This window comes from Procambarus clarkii, chromosome 46 (assembly GCF_040958095.1).
Source record: "Procambarus clarkii isolate CNS0578487 chromosome 46, FALCON_Pclarkii_2.0, whole genome shotgun sequence".
NCBI lineage: Eukaryota > Metazoa > Arthropoda > Malacostraca > Decapoda > Cambaridae > Procambarus > Procambarus clarkii.
Genome location: NC_091195.1, coordinates 23,442,432 through 23,462,507, shown reverse-complemented (window position 1 = coordinate 23,462,507; position 20,076 = coordinate 23,442,432). Strand labels below are relative to the sequence as shown.

The 20,076-nt window shown below is 52.0% G+C and overlaps 1 protein-coding gene across 4 annotated transcripts in view; it reads left to right on the top strand.

Annotated features, from left to right (window-relative positions):
- LOC138350668 (uncharacterized) overlaps window positions 1-20,076 on the top strand; it is a 625,641-nt gene that overhangs the window by 11,275 nt on the left and 594,290 nt on the right. For 2 of the 4 annotated variants that reach the window (XM_069301848.1, XM_069301849.1), the window contains exons 2-3: window positions 11,690-14,976; window positions 18,291-19,256. In XM_069301848.1, the coding sequence (XP_069157949.1) occupies window positions 12,183-14,976; window positions 18,291-19,256 (3,760 nt within the window). In that variant the 5' untranslated portion in view covers window positions 11,690-12,182. Of the gene's footprint in view, window positions 1-11,688; window positions 14,977-18,290; window positions 19,257-20,076 lie in introns of those variants that run through there. The other 2 variants (XR_011222187.1, XM_069301847.1) reach the window with 1 other exon arrangement.

Genomic DNA, 20,076 nt, shown 5'->3' with positions numbered 1-20,076 from the left:
CCTTTTATGTGCCTCTAGGCGCCCTTTTATGTACCTCTAGGCGGCCCCTTTATGTGCCCCTAGGTGGCCCTTTATGTGCCTCTAGGCGGCCCCTTTATGTACCTCTAGGCGGCCCCTTTATGTGCCTCTAGGCAGCGCTTTATGTGCCTCTAGGTGGCCCTTTATGTGCCCCTAGGTGGCCCTTTATGTGCCTCTAGGTGGCCCCTTTATGTGCCTCTAGACTGCCTCTTTATGCGCCTCTAGGCGGCCCCTTGATGTACCTCTAGGCGGCCCCTTTATGTGCCCCTAGGTGGCCCTTTATGTGCCTCTAGGCGGCCCCTTTATGTACCTCTAGGCGGCCCCTTTATGTGCCTCTAGGCGGCCCTTTATGTGCCTCTAGGTGGCCCCTTTATGTGCCTCTAGGCGGCCCTTTAAGTGCCTCTAGGTGGCCCCTTTATGTGCCCCTAGGTGGCCCTTTATGTGCCTCTAGGTGGCCCCTTTATGTGTCTCTAGGCGGCCCCTTTATGTGCCTCTAGGCGGCCCCTTTATGTGCCTCTAGGCGGCCCTTTATGTGTCTCTAGGCGGCCCCTTTATGTGCCTCTAGGCGGCCCCTTTATGTACCTCTAGGCGGCCCCTTTATGTGCCTCTAGGCGCCCTTTTATGTGCCTCTAGGCGGCCCCTTTATGTGCCCCTAGGTGGCCCTTTATGTGCCTCTAGGTGGCCCCTTTATGTGCCTCTAGACTGCCCCTTTATGCGCCTCTAGGTGGACCCTTTATGCGCCTCTAGGCGGCCCCTTTATGCGCCTCTAAACTGCCCCTTTATGTGCCTCTAGGTGGCCCGTTATGTGTCTCTAGGCGGCCCCTTTATGCGCCTCTAGACTGCCCCTTTATGTGCCTCTAGGTGGCCCGTTATGTGTCTCTAGGCGGCCCGTTATGTGTCTCTAGGCGGCCCCTTTATGTGCCTCTAGGTGGCCCCTTTATGTGCCTCTAGGCAGGCCTTTATGTGCCTCTAGGCGGCCCCTTTATGCGCCTCTAGACTGCCCCTTTATGCGCCTCTAGGTGGACCCTTTATGCGCCTCTAGGCGGCCCCTTTATGCGCCTCTAGACTGCCCCTTTATGTGCCTCTAGGCGGCCCCTTTATGCGCCTCTAGACTGCCCCTTTATGTGCCTCTAGGCGGCCCTTTCATGTGCCTCAAGCCGGCCTCTTTATGCGCCTCTAGACTGCCCCTTTATGTGCCTCTAGGCGGCCCTTTCATGTGCCTCAAGCCGGCCTCTTTATGTGCCTCTAGGCGGCCTGTTCATGTGCCTCTAGGCGGCCCCTTTATGTACCTCTAGGCGGCCCCTTTACGTGTCTCTAGGCGGCCCTTTATGTGCCTCTAGGCGGCCCTTTATGTGCCTCAAGCCGGCCTCTTTATGTGCCTCTAGGCGGCCCTTTATGTGCCTCTAGGCGGCCTGTTCATGTGCCTCTAGGGGGCCCCTTTATGTACCTCTAGGCGGCCCCTTTATGTACCTCTATTTAGCCCTTTTATGTACCTCTAGGCGGCCTTTTTATGTGCCTCTAGGCGGCCTTTTTATGTGCCTCTAGGCGGCCTCTTTATGTACCTCTCGGGGGCCCCTTTATGTACCTGTAGGTGGCCCCTTTATGTACCTGTAGGCGGTCCCTTATGTACCTCTATGTGGCCCCTTTATGTACCTCTAGGTGGCCCGTTATGTGTCTCTAGGCGGCCCCTTTATGTGCCTCTAGGCGGCCCTTTATGTGCCTCTAGGCGGGCCTTTATGTGCCTCTAGGCGGCCCTTTATGTGCCTCATGGCGGCCCTTTATGTGCCTCTAGGCGGCTCCTTTATGTGCCTCTATTCCGCTCCTTTATGTGCCTCTAGGCGGCCCTTTATGTGCCTCTAGGCGGCTCCTTTATGTGCCTCTAGGCCGCTCCTTTATGTGCCTCTAGGCGGCCCTTTATGTGCCTCTAGGCGGCCCTTTATGTGCCTCTAGGCGGCCCCTTTATGTGCCTCTAGGCGGCCCCTTTATGTGCCTCTAGGCGGCCCTTTATGTGCCTCTAGGCGGCCCCTTTATGTACCTCTAGGCGGCCCCTTTATGTACCTCTAGGCGGCCCTTTATGTGCCTCTAGGCGGCCCCTTTATGTCCCTCTAGGCGGCTCCTTTATGTGCCTCTAGGCCGCTCCTTTATGTGCCTCTAGGCGGCCCTTTATGTGCCTCTAGGCGGCCCTTTATGTGCCTCTAGGCGGCCCCTTTATGTGCCTCTAGGCGGCCCCTTTATGTGCCTCTAGGCGGCCCTTTATGTGCCTCTAGGCGGCCCCTTTATGTACCTCTAGGCGGCCCCTTTATGTACCTCTAGGCGGCCCTTTATGTGCCTCTAGGCGGCCCTTTATGTGCCTCTAGGCGCCCCTTTATGTGCCTCTAGGCGGCCCTTTATGTGCCTCTTGGCGGCCCTTTATGTGCCTCTAGGCGGCCCTTTATGTGCCTCTAGGCGGCCCTTTATGTGCCTCTAGGCGGCCCTTTATGTGCCTCTAGGCGGCCCTTTATGTGCCTCTAGGCAGCCCTTTATGTGCCTCTAGGCCGCTCCTTTATGTGCCTCTAGGCGGCCCTTTATGTGCCTCTAGGCGGGCCTTTATGTACCTATAGGCGACCCCTATATGTACCTCTAGGCGGCCCTTTATGTGCCTCTAGGCGGCCCTTTATGTGCCTCTAGGCGGCCCCTTTATGTGCCTCTAGTCGGCCCCTTTATGTACCTCTAGGCGGCCCCTTGATGTACCTCTAGGCGGCCCCTTTATGTGCCCCTAGGTGGCCCTTTATGTGCCTCTAGGCGGCCCCTTTATGTACCTCTAGGCGGCCCCTTTATGTGCCTCTAGGCGGCCCTTTATGTGCCTCTAGGTGGCCCCTTTATGTGCCTCTAGGCGGCCCTTTAAGTGCCTCTAGGTGGCCCCTTTATGTGCCCCTAGGTGGCCCTTTATGTGCCTCTAGGTGGCCCCTTTATGTGTCTCTAGGCGGCCCCTTTATGTGCCTCTAGGCGGCCCCTTTATGTGCCTCTAGGCGGCCCTTTATGTGTCTCTAGGCGGCCCCTTTATGTGCCTCTAGGCGGCCCCTTTATGTACCTCTAGGCGGCCCCTTTATGTGCCTCTAGGCGCCCTTTTATGTGCCTCTAGGCGGCCCCTTTATGTGCCCCTAGGTGGCCCTTTATGTGCCTCTAGGTGGCCCCTTTATGTGCCTCTAGACTGCCCCTTTATGCGCCTCTAGGTGGACCCTTTATGCGCCTCTAGGCGGCCCCTTTATGCGCCTCTAAACTGCCCCTTTATGTGCCTCTAGGTGGCCCGTTATGTGTCTCTAGGCGGCCCCTTTATGCGCCTCTAGACTGCCCCTTTATGTGCCTCTAGGTGGCCCGTTATGTGTCTCTAGGCGGCCCGTTATGTGTCTCTAGGCGGCCCCTTTATGTGCCTCTAGGTGGCCCCTTTATGTGCCTCTAGGCAGGCCTTTATGTGCCTCTAGGCGGCCCCTTTATGCGCCTCTAGACTGCCCCTTTATGCGCCTCTAGGTGGACCCTTTATGCGCCTCTAGGCGGCCCCTTTATGCGCCTCTAGACTGCCCCTTTATGTGCCTCTAGGCGGCCCCTTTATGCGCCTCTAGACTGCCCGTTTATGTGCCTCTAGGCGGCCCTTTCATGTGCCTCAAGCCGGCCTCTTTATGCGCCTCTAGACTGCCCCTTTATGTGCCTCTAGGCGGCCCTTTCATGTGCCTCAAGCCGGCCTCTTTATGTGCCTCTAGGCGGCCTGTTCATGTGCCTCTAGGCGGCCCCTTTATGTACCTCTAGGCGGCCCCTTTACGTGTCTCTAGGCGGCCCTTTATGTGCCTCTAGGCGGCCCTTTATGTGCCTCAAGCCGGCCTCTTTATGTGCCTCTAGGCGGCCCTTTATGTGCCTCTAGGCGGCCTGTTCATGTGCCTCTAGGGGGCCCCTTTATGTACCTCTAGGCGGCCCCTTTATGTACCTCTATTTAGCCCTTTTATGTACCTCTAGGCGGCCTTTTTATGTGCCTCTAGGCGGCCTTTTTATGTGCCTCTAGGCGGCCTCTTTATGTACCTCTCGGGGGCCCCTTTATGTACCTGTAGGTGGCCCCTTTATGTACCTGTAGGCGGTCCCTTATGTACCTCTATGTGGCCCCTTTATGTACCTCTAGGTGGCCCGTTATGTGTCTCTAGGCGGCCCCTTTATGTGCCTCTAGGCGGCCCTTTATGTGCCTCTAGGCGGGCCTTTATGTGCCTCTAGGCGGCCCTTTATGTGCCTCATGGCGGCCCTTTATGTGCCTCTAGGCGGCTCCTTTATGTGCCTCTAGGCCGCTCCTTTATGTGCCTCTAGGCGGCCCTTTATGTGCCTCTAGGCGGCTCCTTTATGTGCCTCTAGGCCGCTCCTTTATGTGCCTCTAGGCGGCCCTTTATGTGCCTCTAGGCGGCCCTTTATGTGCCTCTAGGCGGCCCCTTTATGTGCCTCTAGGCGGCCCCTTTATGTGCCTCTAGGCGGCCCTTTATGTGCCTCTAGGCGGCCCCTTTATGTACCTCTAGGCGGCCCCTTTATGTACCTCTAGGCGGCCCTTTATGTGCCTCTAGGCGGCCCCTTTATGTACCTCTAGGCGGCTCCTTTATGTGCCTCTAGGCCGCTCCTTTATGTGCCTCTAGGCGGCCCTTTATGTGCCTCTAGGCGGCCCTTTATGTGCCTCTAGGCGGCCCCTTTATGTGCCTCTAGGCGGCCCCTTTATGTGCCTCTAGGCGGCCCTTTATGTGCCTCTAGGCGGCCCCTTTATGTACCTCTAGGCGGCCCCTTTATGTACCTCTAGGCGGCCCTTTATGTGCCTCTAGGCGGCCCTTTATGTGCCTCTAGGCGCCCCTTTATGTGCCTCTAGGCGGCCCTTTATGTGCCTCTAGGCGGCCCTTTATGTGCCTCTAGGCGGCCCTTTATGTGCCTCTAGGCGGCCCTTTATGTGCCTCTAGGCGGCCCTTTATGTGCCTCTAGGCGGCCCTTTATGTGCCTCTAGGCAGCCCTTTATGTGCCTCTAGGCCGCTCCTTTATGTGCCTCTAGGCGGCCCTTTATGTGCCTCTAGGCGGGCCTTTATGTACCTATAGGCGACCCCTATATGTACCTCTAGGCGGCCCTTTATGTGCCTCTAGGCGGCCCTTTATGTGCCTCTAGGCGGCCCCTTTATGTGCCTCTAGTCGGCCCCTTTATGTACCTCTAGGCGACCCCTATATGTACCTCTAGGCGGCCCTTTATGTGCCTCTAGGCGGCCCTTTATGTGCCTCTAGGCGGCCCCTTTATGTGCCTCTAGGCGGCCCTTTATGTGCCTCTAGGCGGCCCTTTATGGGCCTCTAGGCGGCCCTTTATGTGCCTCTAGGCCGCTCCTTTATGTGCCTCTAGGCGGCCCCTTTATGTGCCTCTAGGCGGCCCTTTATGTGCCTCTAGGCGGCCCTTTATGGGCCTCTAGGCGGCCCTTTATGTGCCTCTAGGCCGCTCCTTTATGTGCCTCTAGGCGGCCCTTTATGTGCCTCTAGGCGGCCCTTTATGTGCCTCCAGGCGGGCCTTTATGTGCCTCTAGGCGGCCCTTTATGTGCCTCTAGGTGGCCCTTTATGTGCCTCTAGGCGGCCCTTTATGTGCCTCTAGGCGGCCCTTTATGTGCCTCTAGGCGGCCCTTTATGTGCCTCTAGGCGGCCCTTTATGTGCCTCTAGGCCGCCCCTTTATGTGCCTCTAGGCGGCCCTTTATGTGCCTCTAGGCCGCCCCTTTATGTGCCTCTAGGCGGCCCTTTATGTGCCTCTAGGCGCCCCTTTATGTGCCTCTAGGCGGCCCTTTATGTGCCTCTAGGCCGCCCCTTTATGTACCTCTAGGCGGCCCTTTATGTACCTCTAGGCGGCCCTTTATGTGCCTCTAGGCGGCCCCTTTATGTGCCTCTAGGCCGCCCCTTTATGTGCCTCTAGGCGGCCCTTTATGTGCCTCTAGGCGGCCCTTTATGTGCCTCTAGGCGCCTTTTTATGTGCCTCTAGGCGGCCCTTTATGTGCCTCTAGGCGGCCCTTTATGTGCCTCTAGGCGGGCCTTTATGTGCCTCTAGGCGGCCCCTTTATGTACCTCTAGGCGACCCCTTTATGTGCCTCTAGGCGGCCCTTTATGTGCTTCTAGGCGGCCCTTTATGTGCCTCTAGGCGGCCCTTTATGTGCCTCTAGGGTGCCCTTTATGTGTCTTTAGGCGGCCCTTTATGTACCTCTAGGCCGCCTTTTATGTGCCTCTAGGCGGCCCCTTTATGTACCTCTAGGCGGCCCTTTATGTACCTCTAGGCGGCCCCTTTATGTACCTCTAGGCGGCCTTTTATGTGTCTCTAGGCGGCCCTTTATGTGCCTCTAGGCGGCCCTTTATGTACTTCAAGGCGGCCCTTTATGTGCCTCTAGGCGGCCCCTTTATGTACCTCTAGGCGGCCTTTTATGTGTCTCTAGGCGGCCCTTTATGTGCCTGTAGACGGCCCCTTTATGTACCTCTAGGCGGCCCCTTTATTTACCTCTAGGCGGCCTTTTATGTGTCTCTAGGCGGCCCTTTATGCACCTCTAGGCGGCCCCTTTATGTACCTCTAGGCGGCCCCTTTATGTGCCTCTAGGCGGCCCTTTATGTGCCTCTAGGCGGCCCCTTTATGTGCCTCTAGGCGGCCCCTTTATGTACATCTAGGCGGCCTTTTATGTGTCTCTAGGCGGCCCTTTATGTGCCTGTAGACGGCCCCTTTATGTACCTCTAGGCGGCCCCTTTATGTGCCTCTAGGCGGCCCCTTTATGTACCTCTAGGCGGCCTTTTATGTGTCTCTAGGCGGCCCTTTATGTGCCTGTAGACGGCCCCTTTATGTACCTCTAGGCGGCCACTTTATTTACCTCTAGGCGGCCTTTTATGTGTCTCTAGGCGGCCCTTTATGTGCCTGTAGACGGCCCCTTTATGTACCTCTAGGCGGCCCCTTTATGTACCTCTAGGCGGCCTTTTATGTGTCTCTAGGCGGCCCTTTATGTGCCTCTAGGCCGCCCCTTTATGTGCCTCTAGGCGGCCCTTTATGTGCCTCTAGGCGGCCCTTTATGTGCCTCTAGGCGGCCCTTTATGTGCCTCTAGGCGGCCCCTTTATGTGCCTCTAGGCGGCCCCTTTATGTACCTCTAGGCGGCCTTTTATGTGTCTCTAGGCGGCCCTTTATGTGCCTGTAGACGGCCCCTTTATGTACCTCTAGGCGGCCCCTTTATGTGCCTCTAGGCGGCCCCTTTATGTACCTCTAGGCGGCCTTTTATGTGTCTCTAGGCGGCCCTTTATGTGCCTGTAGACGGCCCCTTTATGTACCTCTAGGCGGCCCCTTTATTTACCTCTAGGCGGCCTTTTATGTGTCTCTAGGCGGCCCTTTATGTGCCTGTAGACGGCCCCTTTATGTACCTCTAGGCGGCCCCTTTATGTACCTCTAGGCGGCCTTTTATGTGTCTCTAGGCGGCCCTTTATGTGCCTCTAGGCCGCCCCTTTATGTGCCTCTAGGCGGCCCTTTATGTGCCTCTAGGCGGCCCTTTATGTGCCTCTAGGCGCCCCTTTATGTACCTCTAGGCGGCCCTTTATGTGCCTCTAGGCGGCCCCTTTATGTGCCTCTAGGCCGCCCCTTTATGTGCCTCTAGGCGGCCCTTTATGTGCCTCTAGGCGGCCCTTTATGTGCCTCTAGGCGCCTTTTTATGTGCCTCTAGGCGGCCCTTTATGTGCCTCTAGGCGGCCCTTTATGTGCCTCTAGGCGGGCCTTTATGTGCCTCTAGGCGGCCCCTTTATGTACCTCTAGGCGACCCCTTTATGTGCCTCTAGGCGGCCCTTTATGTGCTTCTAGGCGGCCCTTTATGTGCCTCTAGGCGGCCCTTTATGTGCCTCTAGGCGGCCCTTTATGTGTCTTTAGGCGGCCCTTTATGTACCTCTAGGCCGCCTTTTATGTGCCTCTAGGCGGCCCCTTTATGTACCTCTAGGCGGCCCTTTATGTACCTCTAGGCGGCCCCTTTATGTACCTCTAGGCGGCCTTTTATGTGTCTCTAGGCGGCCCTTTATGTGCCTCTAGGCGGCCCTTTATGTACTTCAAGGCGGCCCTTTATGTGCCTCTAGGCGGCCCCTTTATGTACCTCTAGGCGGCCTTTTATGTGTCTCTAGGCGGCCCTTTATGTGCCTCTAGACGGCCCCTTTATGTACCTCTAGGCGGCCCCTTTATTTACCTCTAGGCGGCCTTTTATGTGTCTCTAGGCGGCCCTTTATGCACCTCTAGGCGGCCCCTTTATGTACCTCTAGGCGGCCTTTTATGTGTCTCTAGGCGGCCCCTTTATGTGCCTCTAGGCGGCCCCTTTATGTGCCTCTAGGCGGCCCTTTATGTGCCTCTAGGCGGCCCCTTTATGTGCCTCTAGGCGGCCCCTTTATGTACCTCTAGGCGGCCCCTTTATGTGCCTCTTGGCGGCCCTTTATGTGCCTCTAGGCGGCCCTTTATGTGCCTCTAGGCGGCCTTTTATGTACTTCAAGGCGGCCCTTTATGTGCCTCTAGGCAGCCCCTTTATGTACCTCTAGGCGGCCTTTTATGTGTCTCTAGGCGGCCCCTTTATGTGCCTCTAGGCGGCCCCTTTATGTGCCTCTAGGCGGCCCTTTATGTGCCTCTAGGCGGCCCCGTTATGTGCCTCTTGGCGGCCCCTTTATGTACCTCTAGGCGGCCCCTTTATGTGCCTCTAGGCGGCCCTTTATGTGTCTCTAGGCGGCCCTTTATGTGCCTCTAGGCGGCCCTTTATGTACTTCAAGGCGGCCCTTTATGTGCCTCTAGGCGGCCCCTTTATGTACCTCTAGGCGGCCTTTTATGTGTCTCTAGGCGGCCCTTTATGTGCCTCTAGACGGCCCCTTTATGTACCTCTAGGCGGCCCCTTTATTTACCTCTAGGCGGCCTTTTATGTGTCTCTAGGCGGCCCTTTATGCACCTCTAGGCGGCCCCTTTATGTATCTCTAGGCGGCCTTTTATGTGTCTCTAGGCGGCCCCTTTATGTGCCTCTAGGCGGCCCCTTTATGTGCCTCTAGTCGGCCCTTTATGTGCCTCTAGGCGGCCCCTTTATGTGCCTCTAGGCGGCCCCTTTATGTGCCTCTAGGCGGCCCCTTTATGTGCCTCTAGGCGGCCCTTTTATGTACCTCTAGGCGGCCTTTTATGTGCCTCTAGGTGGCCCTCTATGTGCCTCTAGGCGGCCTTTTATGTGGCTCTAGGTGGCCCTCTATGTGCCTCTAGGCGGCCCCTTTATGTGCCTCTAGGCGGCCCCTTTATGTACCTCTAGGCGGCCCCTTTATGTGCCTCTAGGCGGCGCTTTATGTGCCTCTAGGCGGCCCTTTATGTGCCTCTAGACGGCCCTTTATGTACCTCTAGGCGGCCCTTTATGTACCTCTAGGCGGTCCCTTTATGTACCTCTAGGCGGCCCTTTATGTACCTCTAGGCGGTCCCTTTATGTACCTCTAGGTGGCCCTTTATGTGCCTCTAGGCGGTCCCTTTATGTACCTCTAGGCGGCCCCTTTATATACCTCTAGGCGGCCCTTTATGTACCTCTAGGCGGCCCTTTATGCACCTCTAGGCGGCCCTTTATGCACCTCTAGGCGGCGCCTTTATGTACCTCTAGGCGGCCCCTTTATGTACCTCTAGGCGGCAATATTATGTACCTCTAGGCGGTCCCTTTATGTACCTCTAGGCGGCCCTTTATGTACCTCTAGGCGGTCCCTTTATGTACCTCTAGGTGGCCCTCTATGTGCCTCTAGGCGGTCCCTTTATGTACCTCTAGGCGGCCCCTTTATATACCTCTAGGCGGCCCCTTTATGTACCTCTAGGCGGCCTCTTTATGCACCTCTAGGCGGTCCCTTTATGTACCTCTAGGTGGCCCTCTATGTGCCTCTAGGCGGTCCCTTTATGTGCCTCTAGGAGGCCCCTTTATATACCTCTAGGCGGTCCCTTTATGTACCTCTAGGCGGCCCCTTTATATACCTCTAGGCGGCGCCTTTATGTACCTCTAGGCGGCCCCTTTATATACCTCTAGGCGGCCCCTTTATGTGTCTCTAGGCGGCCCCTTTATGCACCTCTAGGCGGCCTCTTTATGCACGTCTAGGCGGCCTCTTTATGCACCTCTAGGCGGCCCCTTTATGTACCTCTAGGCGGCAATATTATGTACCTCTAGGCGGCCCCTTTATGTACCTCTAGGCGGCCCTTTATGTACCTCTAGGCGGCCCCTTTATGTACCTCTAGGCGGCAATATTATGTACCTCTAGGCGGTCGTTTAAATACCTTTAGGCGGCCCATTTAAGTGCCTCTATTCGGTCCTTTTATGTGCCTTTAGGCAGCCTTTTATGTGCCTCTAGGCAGCCTTTTATGTACCTCTAGGCGGCCCCTTTATTTACCTCTCGGCGGCCCCTTTATGCACCTCTAGGCTTCCCCTTTATGTGCCTCTAGACGGCCCCTTTATGCACCTCTAGGTGGCCCCTTTATGTACCTCTAGGCGGCCCTTAATGCACCTCAAGGCGGCCCCTTTATGCACCTCTAGGCGGCGCCTTTATGCACCTCTAGGCGGCGCCTTTATGCACCTCTAGGCGGCGCCTTTATGCACCTCTAGGCGGCGCCTTTATGTGTCTCTAGGCGGCGCCTTTATGTGCCTCTACGCAGCCCCTTTATGCACTTCTAGGCGGTCCTAACCTAACCTATGAGAGACGTTCAGGGGATGAAAGTTTACTTGTAGTAAACTCCATGTAAGTTGTTAACATTATACTGTGAATATTGTCCACAAGAGAGCGGAGGGGGAGAGGGCGATCTACACAGAAGCTCAGCTGGGAACCCTTGCAAGAAAATAAATAAATAATTCAAAGCCCTGTTAATATGGTGTAACAAAGTTCGTCGTGGAGATAGCTTTCGCACTGTGCAAAGTTGTACTCGCTAAATACATGCGAGTATGTGGGTAACACATACCCAGCAGGCACATACCTGCTGGGTATGTGCCCTGTTGGACACATACCCAGCAGGAATTACTGTTAGATATTTGGTGAGGCTATCTTCCTAACCTAACCTAACCTAACCTAACCTAATCTCGCATTGACAAACATTAAGTTTTATTGGTATAGATTTATTGTTTCTTGTTCTATTCTGTGTTGATATAGTTAACAACTTATCATTATTACCTTTGATTTAACTTTTCATCCCTTTAACTACATCAATCATGTCATCTATACTTTTCGAAGAATGTGTAAACATAGCTTCCTTAATCTCTCTTAATAAGGGAGATTTCTAATTCCTGAGATCAACTTTGTCTTTCTTCTCTTTACGGGTTCAAGTTAAATTATGTCCAGTATATTGTATGTTGACCAAACTGAACTGCATAATCTAAATAGGTCCTTACAAGAGCAAGATAAAGGCAGAGAATAACATTACTAAATGCTACACCATATATTTCTGTGTGAGAAAATGAGCACCATTACTCTACCTAAACCAGAAGCCAACACCACAATGATCACAGGAGTTAGGTCAAAATATTGACAAGTTTTAAGTTATAAAATAAAACAAAATGCAGGAGGCAGACTTTGGAATTTTATTTTCTTTAGTGATCTCAAAAATGTATTTCTGACCCAATGTTTAACACTAACATCTTGTTTTAATAACGTTAAATTGTTCTTCCAGATGACAGAATTCTGAAGAGTATAAAGACAGAAGAAATTAACTAGTTAAAGAACAAATTGAAAATAACAAATAAAGCTGGAACCGAATATTGCATTAATATGTGAACACATCTTGTATAATTTGGTTTATTTGGAAATCACTTATATTTTTGGTCAATTAAGTGACTGTATTGTGGTTAATGCAGTCGGATCATCACCGATTACATCCGAGTTTGATTCCCTGGCAGTGTGAGATGCTCAGCCTCCTGATACCTCTGTTCACCTAGCAGTAAATATTAACCTGGAAATTAGTCAACTGTTGAGGGATGCATCCTGAGGAAGGTCTGTCGTTGGCTTAGGAAGGCCTACACAAGCCTAACAAGCTGCCCGTCTCCGACAGTGAGAAACAATGTTATGTTTTTAAACATAATATAATAACAAAACCAGCGTGGGACATTTACTGCTTGTGTGAAACTTGACAACAGTTGTGTGAGGTGAGAATCATACGGCCCAATATGGCGGCCTCGAGTCCTGTTATCCAACCGGAAGATGTGAACAGACTGCGGTATGGACTGGCTGTGACTAAGGCAGGACGAGACGCGCTAGCAAGTGTGTTTATGTGGTCGTACCGGGGCACCTTCCCAGTAGTGACTTACCTCACTCAGGACTTGGGGTACACCAATGCTCAGTACAGGCGTGTCTTCGATGATCACCAGAGGGATAAACTCGAAGCTTCCTCTGACGCGGCAACATTTGACATCACCCTGTTGTATAAACTCCTGCAACGTGTGTGTGGTCTGGCTGAGATGAATGACCCCACGTGGACCACTCCAGGGCCTCACGGACCATCACTTGAACACCTCATTTACAGCCTGAAGCAACACCGAAACACGTTGGCCCATGATAATGTGAGAATGTCAGAGCAAGATCTTACGTCAACACTGACGGAGCTCAGTGACTTATTGGCCAAGATGCTGGCTGAGGCCGGCGTCCGGTGTAGGACAAACAGCCAGGATGTGGACCACGTGACCAGAGATGTCACCAAGTATATTGGTGGTCTGCTAGCGAAGGTCAGAGAGCAGCTGGATCCCTCAGATGTGGCGTACTTGCCACAGCTCCGCCAGGAGATTAAGATGTTCAGAAGCCACATCACAGAAGAGGTTAAGCAGGAGCTAACTGACGGGTATAAACTTCTGTACCAGATTGTTCCCGCACCCTGGCTCCTCCTCAACATTAACTACAACCCAAGTCTTGCTTTTACACGACTGCGACTCCTTGAAGATCCCGTCATAGGGACAAGACCCTCCCACGGTGCCAAGGGTCAGGATATAAACTATGAAGACATCTTGAGTATGAGACGAGAGGACGGAAGAGTCCCTCAGTGTGTCCTCCTGACGGGGGAAGGTGGTATAGGCAAGACAACTTTACTCAAGCTCATCCTCGAGAAGTGGGTAGAGGAACCTGATGCCATACGTCACCTGGGCACTGTGGACCTCGTTTTCTATGTACAGTGCAGGGACTCACATCTTAATACCTTCGATGATCTCCTCCGCCAGTTGCTGCCTCAAACACTTAGTGATTCTGGTGTCGACTTCCAGCTGTTTAAGGAGATAAGCTTGAGCTTAAATATATTAGTCCTGATTGACGGCTACGACGAGGTCAACGACCACTCAGGAAGGCTGGTGGAGGAGCTGTTGCACCTGCCTGGCAAGGATGTGAGGTTGGTGATAACCACACGGCCGGGGTGGGACCAACACCTGTCACAGCTCGTCCCAGACACCAGACCTCGCTGCAACATCCTCGTCTTGGGCATCACTCCAGAACGTCGCGTGGAGTTCGCCGAGAGAACCATCAATTTGCTGGTGAAGGAAGAGAGCCAACGGAGTGTCATCACAGGGAGGTTTACCCAGCGGCTGGAGCAGATGAGTCAGTTCCTGGGTGAGTACCTCAACACTCCACTCACCTTGACCTTGTTGGTGCTGCTGTGTGTCGAGGCTCCAGATGAATTTAACAACCTCACCACAAACACTCAAGTCTACGAGAAGATTCATGACTTCATAACCAGTAAACTGGTGTCCAGACTCACAGCCAAACATGTGGTGGACCCCAAAGGAAAATGTGACCAGTTTCTGTTGTTCTTTGAAGAGATTAGTTTAAGAGGGATCCAGAGGCAGGAGTACGACCTTCGGCGGGAGACGGAAGTGGAGATTAGGGAGAAGTGTAACACTCTGGGACTGCCGCAGGAGGAGGTCTTGTCCAACTATTTCACAAGAACCAGCTACCGTCGGGGCCTCAGTGTGGTGTGGGTGTTTGGCTATTTTCACGCCAGGTACCAGGAGTATTGTGCCAGCAGGGGGCTGGTCGATCTCTTGTTGAGGGCTGAGCAAGACCGAGGTGATCCAGCATCACACCGGGTGTCAGGGGAAAGGTCTATAATCATTGACCTCTTGGTGGATGTTGTGGTGTGGGTGTTTGGCTATTTTCACGCCAGGTACCAGGAGTATTGTGCCAGCAGGAGGCTGGTCGCTCTCTTGTTGAGGGCTGAGCAAGACCGAGGTGATCCAGCATCACACCGGGTGTCAGGGGAAAGGTCTATAATCATTGACCTCTTGGTGGATGTTGTACGTAAGGAAAAACGCTCCTTGGGAGATCACCTGAGAGGGTCAAAGTTTGATACTAGCGCCGTGCAACAAGAGTTTATTGAGCGCCCCAGATGGAAGAACATTTTAGTCAGCACTACCGGGGTGCTGTGTGCCCGGGGAGTAGAGCACAGGTTCATTACTCACATAATTGACCTGTGCAAGATGATTACAAATTCGACTGACGAGCTGTTGAAGCATGTAGCAGAGTCCCGCGGGAGTGAGCACGTCATCCAAGCCGTGTGTGAGAAGCTGCGTACAGAACACAGGTGGGTAATATGGAGTGTTGACTCGTGGGTTGTCCTGCCGCTTGTTCTTAAGAAGGTGACACCTAAGAACATTTGCCTAAGAATAATCGATACACCCCAACTAAAGCAGCGCCTGTCTACACTGTCAGTGCTGGCAAAAATGAAGGTAACCATATCCTTAGTTCTTGAATATTTTGAATATGGATTATTCAGCAAAGATTTTGAGATACCAAAACAATGTTTGGAGAGGGTGACAGCCCCCGGCAGTAAGTGTACCTTAGAGGGGTTTGATGGTCGCTTGTCTGAGGCAGTCATACCCCTCCTGCCTCACACCCTCGAGAGCCTCACCCTGCGCCTCACACTACACCAACTGCCCGTCCTCATCCGTCACCTGCCTCACCTTCCTCACCTGCAGCGTCTTGGTAAATATTCATTTTTTCCCACCATAATTTTAAGGGTTATTTATTAATACCAAAATTACGCAAAGGGCTTCATTCGTCATGTTTAATATAGTAATTCAGATTTATATTGTTTACATATATGTTTACAATCTTATGGACGAAAGACTCCTTATATTGTTTACAAACATAATCACCTTAAGGGAGACAAACACCTGATATTGTTTACAAATATAGTCACCTTAAGGGTGACAAACACCTGATATTGTTTACAAATATAGTCACCTTAAGGGTGACAAACACCTTATATTGTTTACAAATATAGTCACCTTAAGGGTGACAAACACCTTATATTGTTTACAAATATAGTCACCCTAAGGGTGACAAACCTTCTACTTTGATTACAAATATAGACTTATTAAGGGCGACTACTCCATGAATAATAAATGTTCGAAACATTCCGCTGCTGTATATATTCTTGTGCATAAATAATTTCATGAAGTATTTAGCGACGCCAAACTTTTGGTTCAGATGACTTACCACTTTGACTTTGACTCATGGTACAGATCTCCTTTCACTGTGACCTAATTCCTGTTCAAGATGACCTTTTACTGTGACCTAATTCCTGTTCAGGATGACCTTTCACTGTGACCTAATTCCTGTTCAAGATGACCTTTCACTGTGACCTAATTCCTGTTCAGGATGACCTTTCACTGTGACCTAATTCCTGTTCAGGATGACCTTTCACTGTGGCCTAATTCCTGTTCAAGATGACCTTTTACTGTGACCTAATTCCTGTTCAAGATGACCTTTCACTGTGGCCTAATTCCTGTTCAAGATGACCTTTCACTGTGACCTAATTCCTGTTCAAGATGACCTTTCACTGTGACCTAATTCCTGTTCAAGATGACCTTTCACTGTGACCTAATTCCTGTTCAGGTTGACCTTTCACTGTGACCTAATTCCTGTTCAGGATGACCTTTCACTGTGACCTAATTCCTGTTCAAGATGACCTTTCACTGTGACCTAATTCCTGTTCAGGATGACCTTTCTCTGTGACCTAATTCCTGTTCAAGATGACCTTTTACTGTGACCTAATTCCTGTTCAAGATGACCTTTCACTGTGACCTAATTCCTGTTCAAGATGACCTTTCACTGTGACCTAATTCCTGTTCAGGATGACCTTTCTCTGTGACCTAATTCCTGTTCAAGATGACCTTTTACTGTGACCTAATTCCTGTTCAAGATGACCTTTCACTGTGACCAAATTCCTGTTCAAGATGACCTTTCACTGTGACCTAATTCCTGTTCAGGATGACCTTTCACTGTGACCTAATTCCTGTTCAAGATGACCTTTCACTGTGACCTAATTCCTGTTCAGGATGACCTTTCTCTGTGACCTAATTCCTGTTCAAGATGACCTTTTACTGTGACCTAATTCCTGTTCAAGATGACCTTTCACTGTGACCAAATTCCTGTTCAAGATGACCTTTCACTGTGACCTAATTCCTGTTCAAGATGACCTTTCACTGTGACCTAATTCCTGTTCAGGTTGACCTTTCACTGTGACCTAATTCCTGTTCAGGATGACCTTTCACTGAGACCTAATTCCTGTTCAGGATGACCTTTCACTGTGACCTAATTCCTGTTCAGGATGACCTTTCACTGTGACCTAATTCCTGTTCAGGATGACCTTTCACTGTGACCTAATTCCTGTTCAGGATGACCTTTCACTGTGACCTAATTCCTGTTCAAGATGATCTTTTACTGTGACCTAATTCCTGTTCAAGATGACCTTTCACTGTGACCTAATTCCTGTTCAGGATGACCTTTTACTGTGACCTAATTCCAGTTCAAGATGACCTTTCACACTGACCTAATTCCTGTTCAAGATGACCTTTCTCTGTGACCTAATTCCTGTTGAAGATGACCATTCACTGTGACCTAATTCCTGTTCAGGATGACCTTTCACTGTGACCTAATTCCTGTCCAAGATGACCTTTTACTGTGACCTAATTCTTGTTCAAGATGACCTTTTACTGTGACCTAATTCCTATTCAGGATGACCTTTCTCTTTGAAATATTCCTGTTTAAGATGACCTTTTACTGTGACCTAATTCCTGTTCAAGATGACCTTTCACTGTGACCTAATTCCTGTTCAAGATGACCTTTCACTGTGACCTAATTCCTGTTCAAGATGACCTTTCACTGTGACCTAATTCCTGTTTAAGATGACCTTTCACTGTGACCTAATTCCTGTTCAGGATGACCTTTCACTGTGACCTAATTCCTGTCCAAGATGACCTTTTACTGTGACCTTGATCCCATGGTTAATTAGACCTTCCGTAACTTTGATCCTTAATTCAGGTGACCCATCTATCCCTGTGACCTTGATACTTGGTCCAGATGACCTTTCACTGTGACCTTGACTTAGTTTATATGACCTTCTAATGCGACCTTGACCATTGATAAAGATGACCATGACTGTGACCTTGACCATGATACAGATGACCTTGACCATTGATACAGATGACCTTGACCATTGACACAGATGACCTTGACCATTGACACAGATGACCTTGACCATTGACACAGATGACCTTGACCATTGACACAGATGACCTTACCATTGATACAGATGACCTTGACCATTCATACAGATAAACTTGACAGTTGATACAGGTAACATTGACTGTGTCCTTGACCATTGATACAGATGACCTTGACCATTGCCACAGATGACCTTGACCATTGATACAGATGACCTTGACCATTGCTACAGATGACCTTGACCATTGATACAAATGACCTTGACTGTGACCTTGACCATTGATACAGATGACCTTGACCATTGCCACAGATGACCTTGACCATTGATACAGATGACCTTGACCATTGCCACAGATGACCTTGACCATTGATACAGATGACCTTGACCATTGATACAGATGACCTTGACCATTGATACAGATGACCTTGACCATTGACACAGATGACCTTGACCATTGATACAGATGACCTTGACCATTGATACAGATGACCTTGACCATTGATACAGATGACCTTGACTGTGACCTTGACCATTGATACAGATGACCTTGACCATTGATACAGATGACCTTGACTATGACCTTGACAATTGATACAGATGACCTTGACCGTGGCTTTTAAAAGCTATTAATACATAGTTTAGATGCTATTAATACTGTCCAAAATACGGACTTGTCATCAGGTAATAAACCCAGCAGTAAGGTGAGTGGATGGCTCAGTATGTCTTCTTGTTATATCTTAGAACATAACAGTAACGACCGTGACTGTATCTCAGTGTATGTCTTCAGGCATTGACCTGGACGCCACGGACTACGTGGTCCCGGACACCCTGGACGACACGGGCTACGTGGACCCGGACACCCTGGACGCCACGGGCTACGTGGACCCGGACACCCTGGACGCCTCGGGCTACGTGGACCCGGACACCCTGGACGCCACGGGCTACGTGGACCCGGACACCATGGACGCCACGGGCTACGTGGACCCGGACACCCTGGACGCCTCGGGCTACGTGGACCCGGACACCCTGGACGACACGGGCTACGTGGACCCGGACACCCTGGACGCCACGGGCTACGTGGACCCGGACACCCTGGACGCCTCGGGCTACGTGGACCCGGACACCCTGGACGCCACGGGCTACGTGGACCCGGACACCATGGACGCCACGGGCTACGTGGACCCGGACACCCTGGACGCCTCGGGCTACGTGGACCCGGACACCCTGGACGCCACGGGCTACGTGGACCCGGACACCATGGACGCCACGGGTTACGTGGACCCGGACACCCTGGACGCCACGAGCTACGTGGACCCGGACACCCTGGACGCCACGGGCTACGTGGACCCGGACACCCTGGACGCCACGAGCTACGTGGACCCGGACACCCTGGACGCCACGAGCTACGTGGACCCGGACACCCTGGACGCCACGGGCTACGTGGACCCGGACACCTTGGACGCCACGAGCTACGTGGACCCGGACACCCTGGACGCCACGAGCTACGTGGACCAGGACACCCTGGACGCCACGGGCTACGTGGACCAGGACACCCTGGACGCCACGGGCTACGTGGACCCGGACACCCTGGACACTCTGCCGTACCAGGGAAGGGAGCTCCACCTGACCATCAGGCGGGACCTCACTGATGACGACCCCGCCATAGACTGGTGCTGCCGCCTGGCGGCTCAGCTGTGTCCTCCCTCAAGTGGAGGGTATACTCTCCTGGACTTCCCTGACACGCGTCTCACCAGTACGTATTGACGACATTTTAACACGTGAATATCTGTAACTCAGTTGTTTAATTCACAGTGCTTCCAGTGGTTTCAAAAATATTTTTACATTAAAAGTCATGAATTAGAGAACTTATAAGGCTTCTTGAGTAACTTTGAGCACCGTTTAGCGACCAAGAATATTCATTAAGCAAGCTTCACTGCTTATAAGATAACACTGATCAATATTTAGCCCAACATTGTCTTGCTTAATACAAGCTAGATTTACTTGATATAAGTTTTCTTTGGCATGAGTGTGTGACATAGACAGGTGTGGGTGGGGAGAGTAGCCAGGTGTGGGCTTTAGTGTTCCCTCTCATGTGCAGGTGTGGGTGGGGAGAGTAGCCAGGTGTGGGCTTCCGTGTTCCCTCTCATCTACAGGTGTGGGGAGGGAGAATAGCCAGGTGTGGGCTTTAGTGTTCCCTCTCATGTACAGGTGTGGGTGGGGAGAGTAGCCAGGTGTGGGCTTTAGTGTTCCCTCTCATCTGCAGGTGTGGGTGGGGAGAGTAGCCAGGTGTGGGCTTCCGTGTTCCTTCCCATCTGCAGGTGAGGGGAGGGAGAGTAGCAGGTGTGGGCATCAGTGTTCCCTCTCATGTGCAGGTGTGGGGGTGGAGAGTTACCAGGTGTATACTTCAGTTTTCTCTCTCATCTGCAGGTGTGGGTGGGGAAAGTAATCAGGTGTGAAGGAGACAGGTATTGGTTTACTGTTCCGTCTCATCTACAAGTGGTGGCTGGCAGTGGTCCCAGCTGTAGAATTCAGTATTTACTCTGATATGCAGGTTTGGATGAGGAAAATAGGCT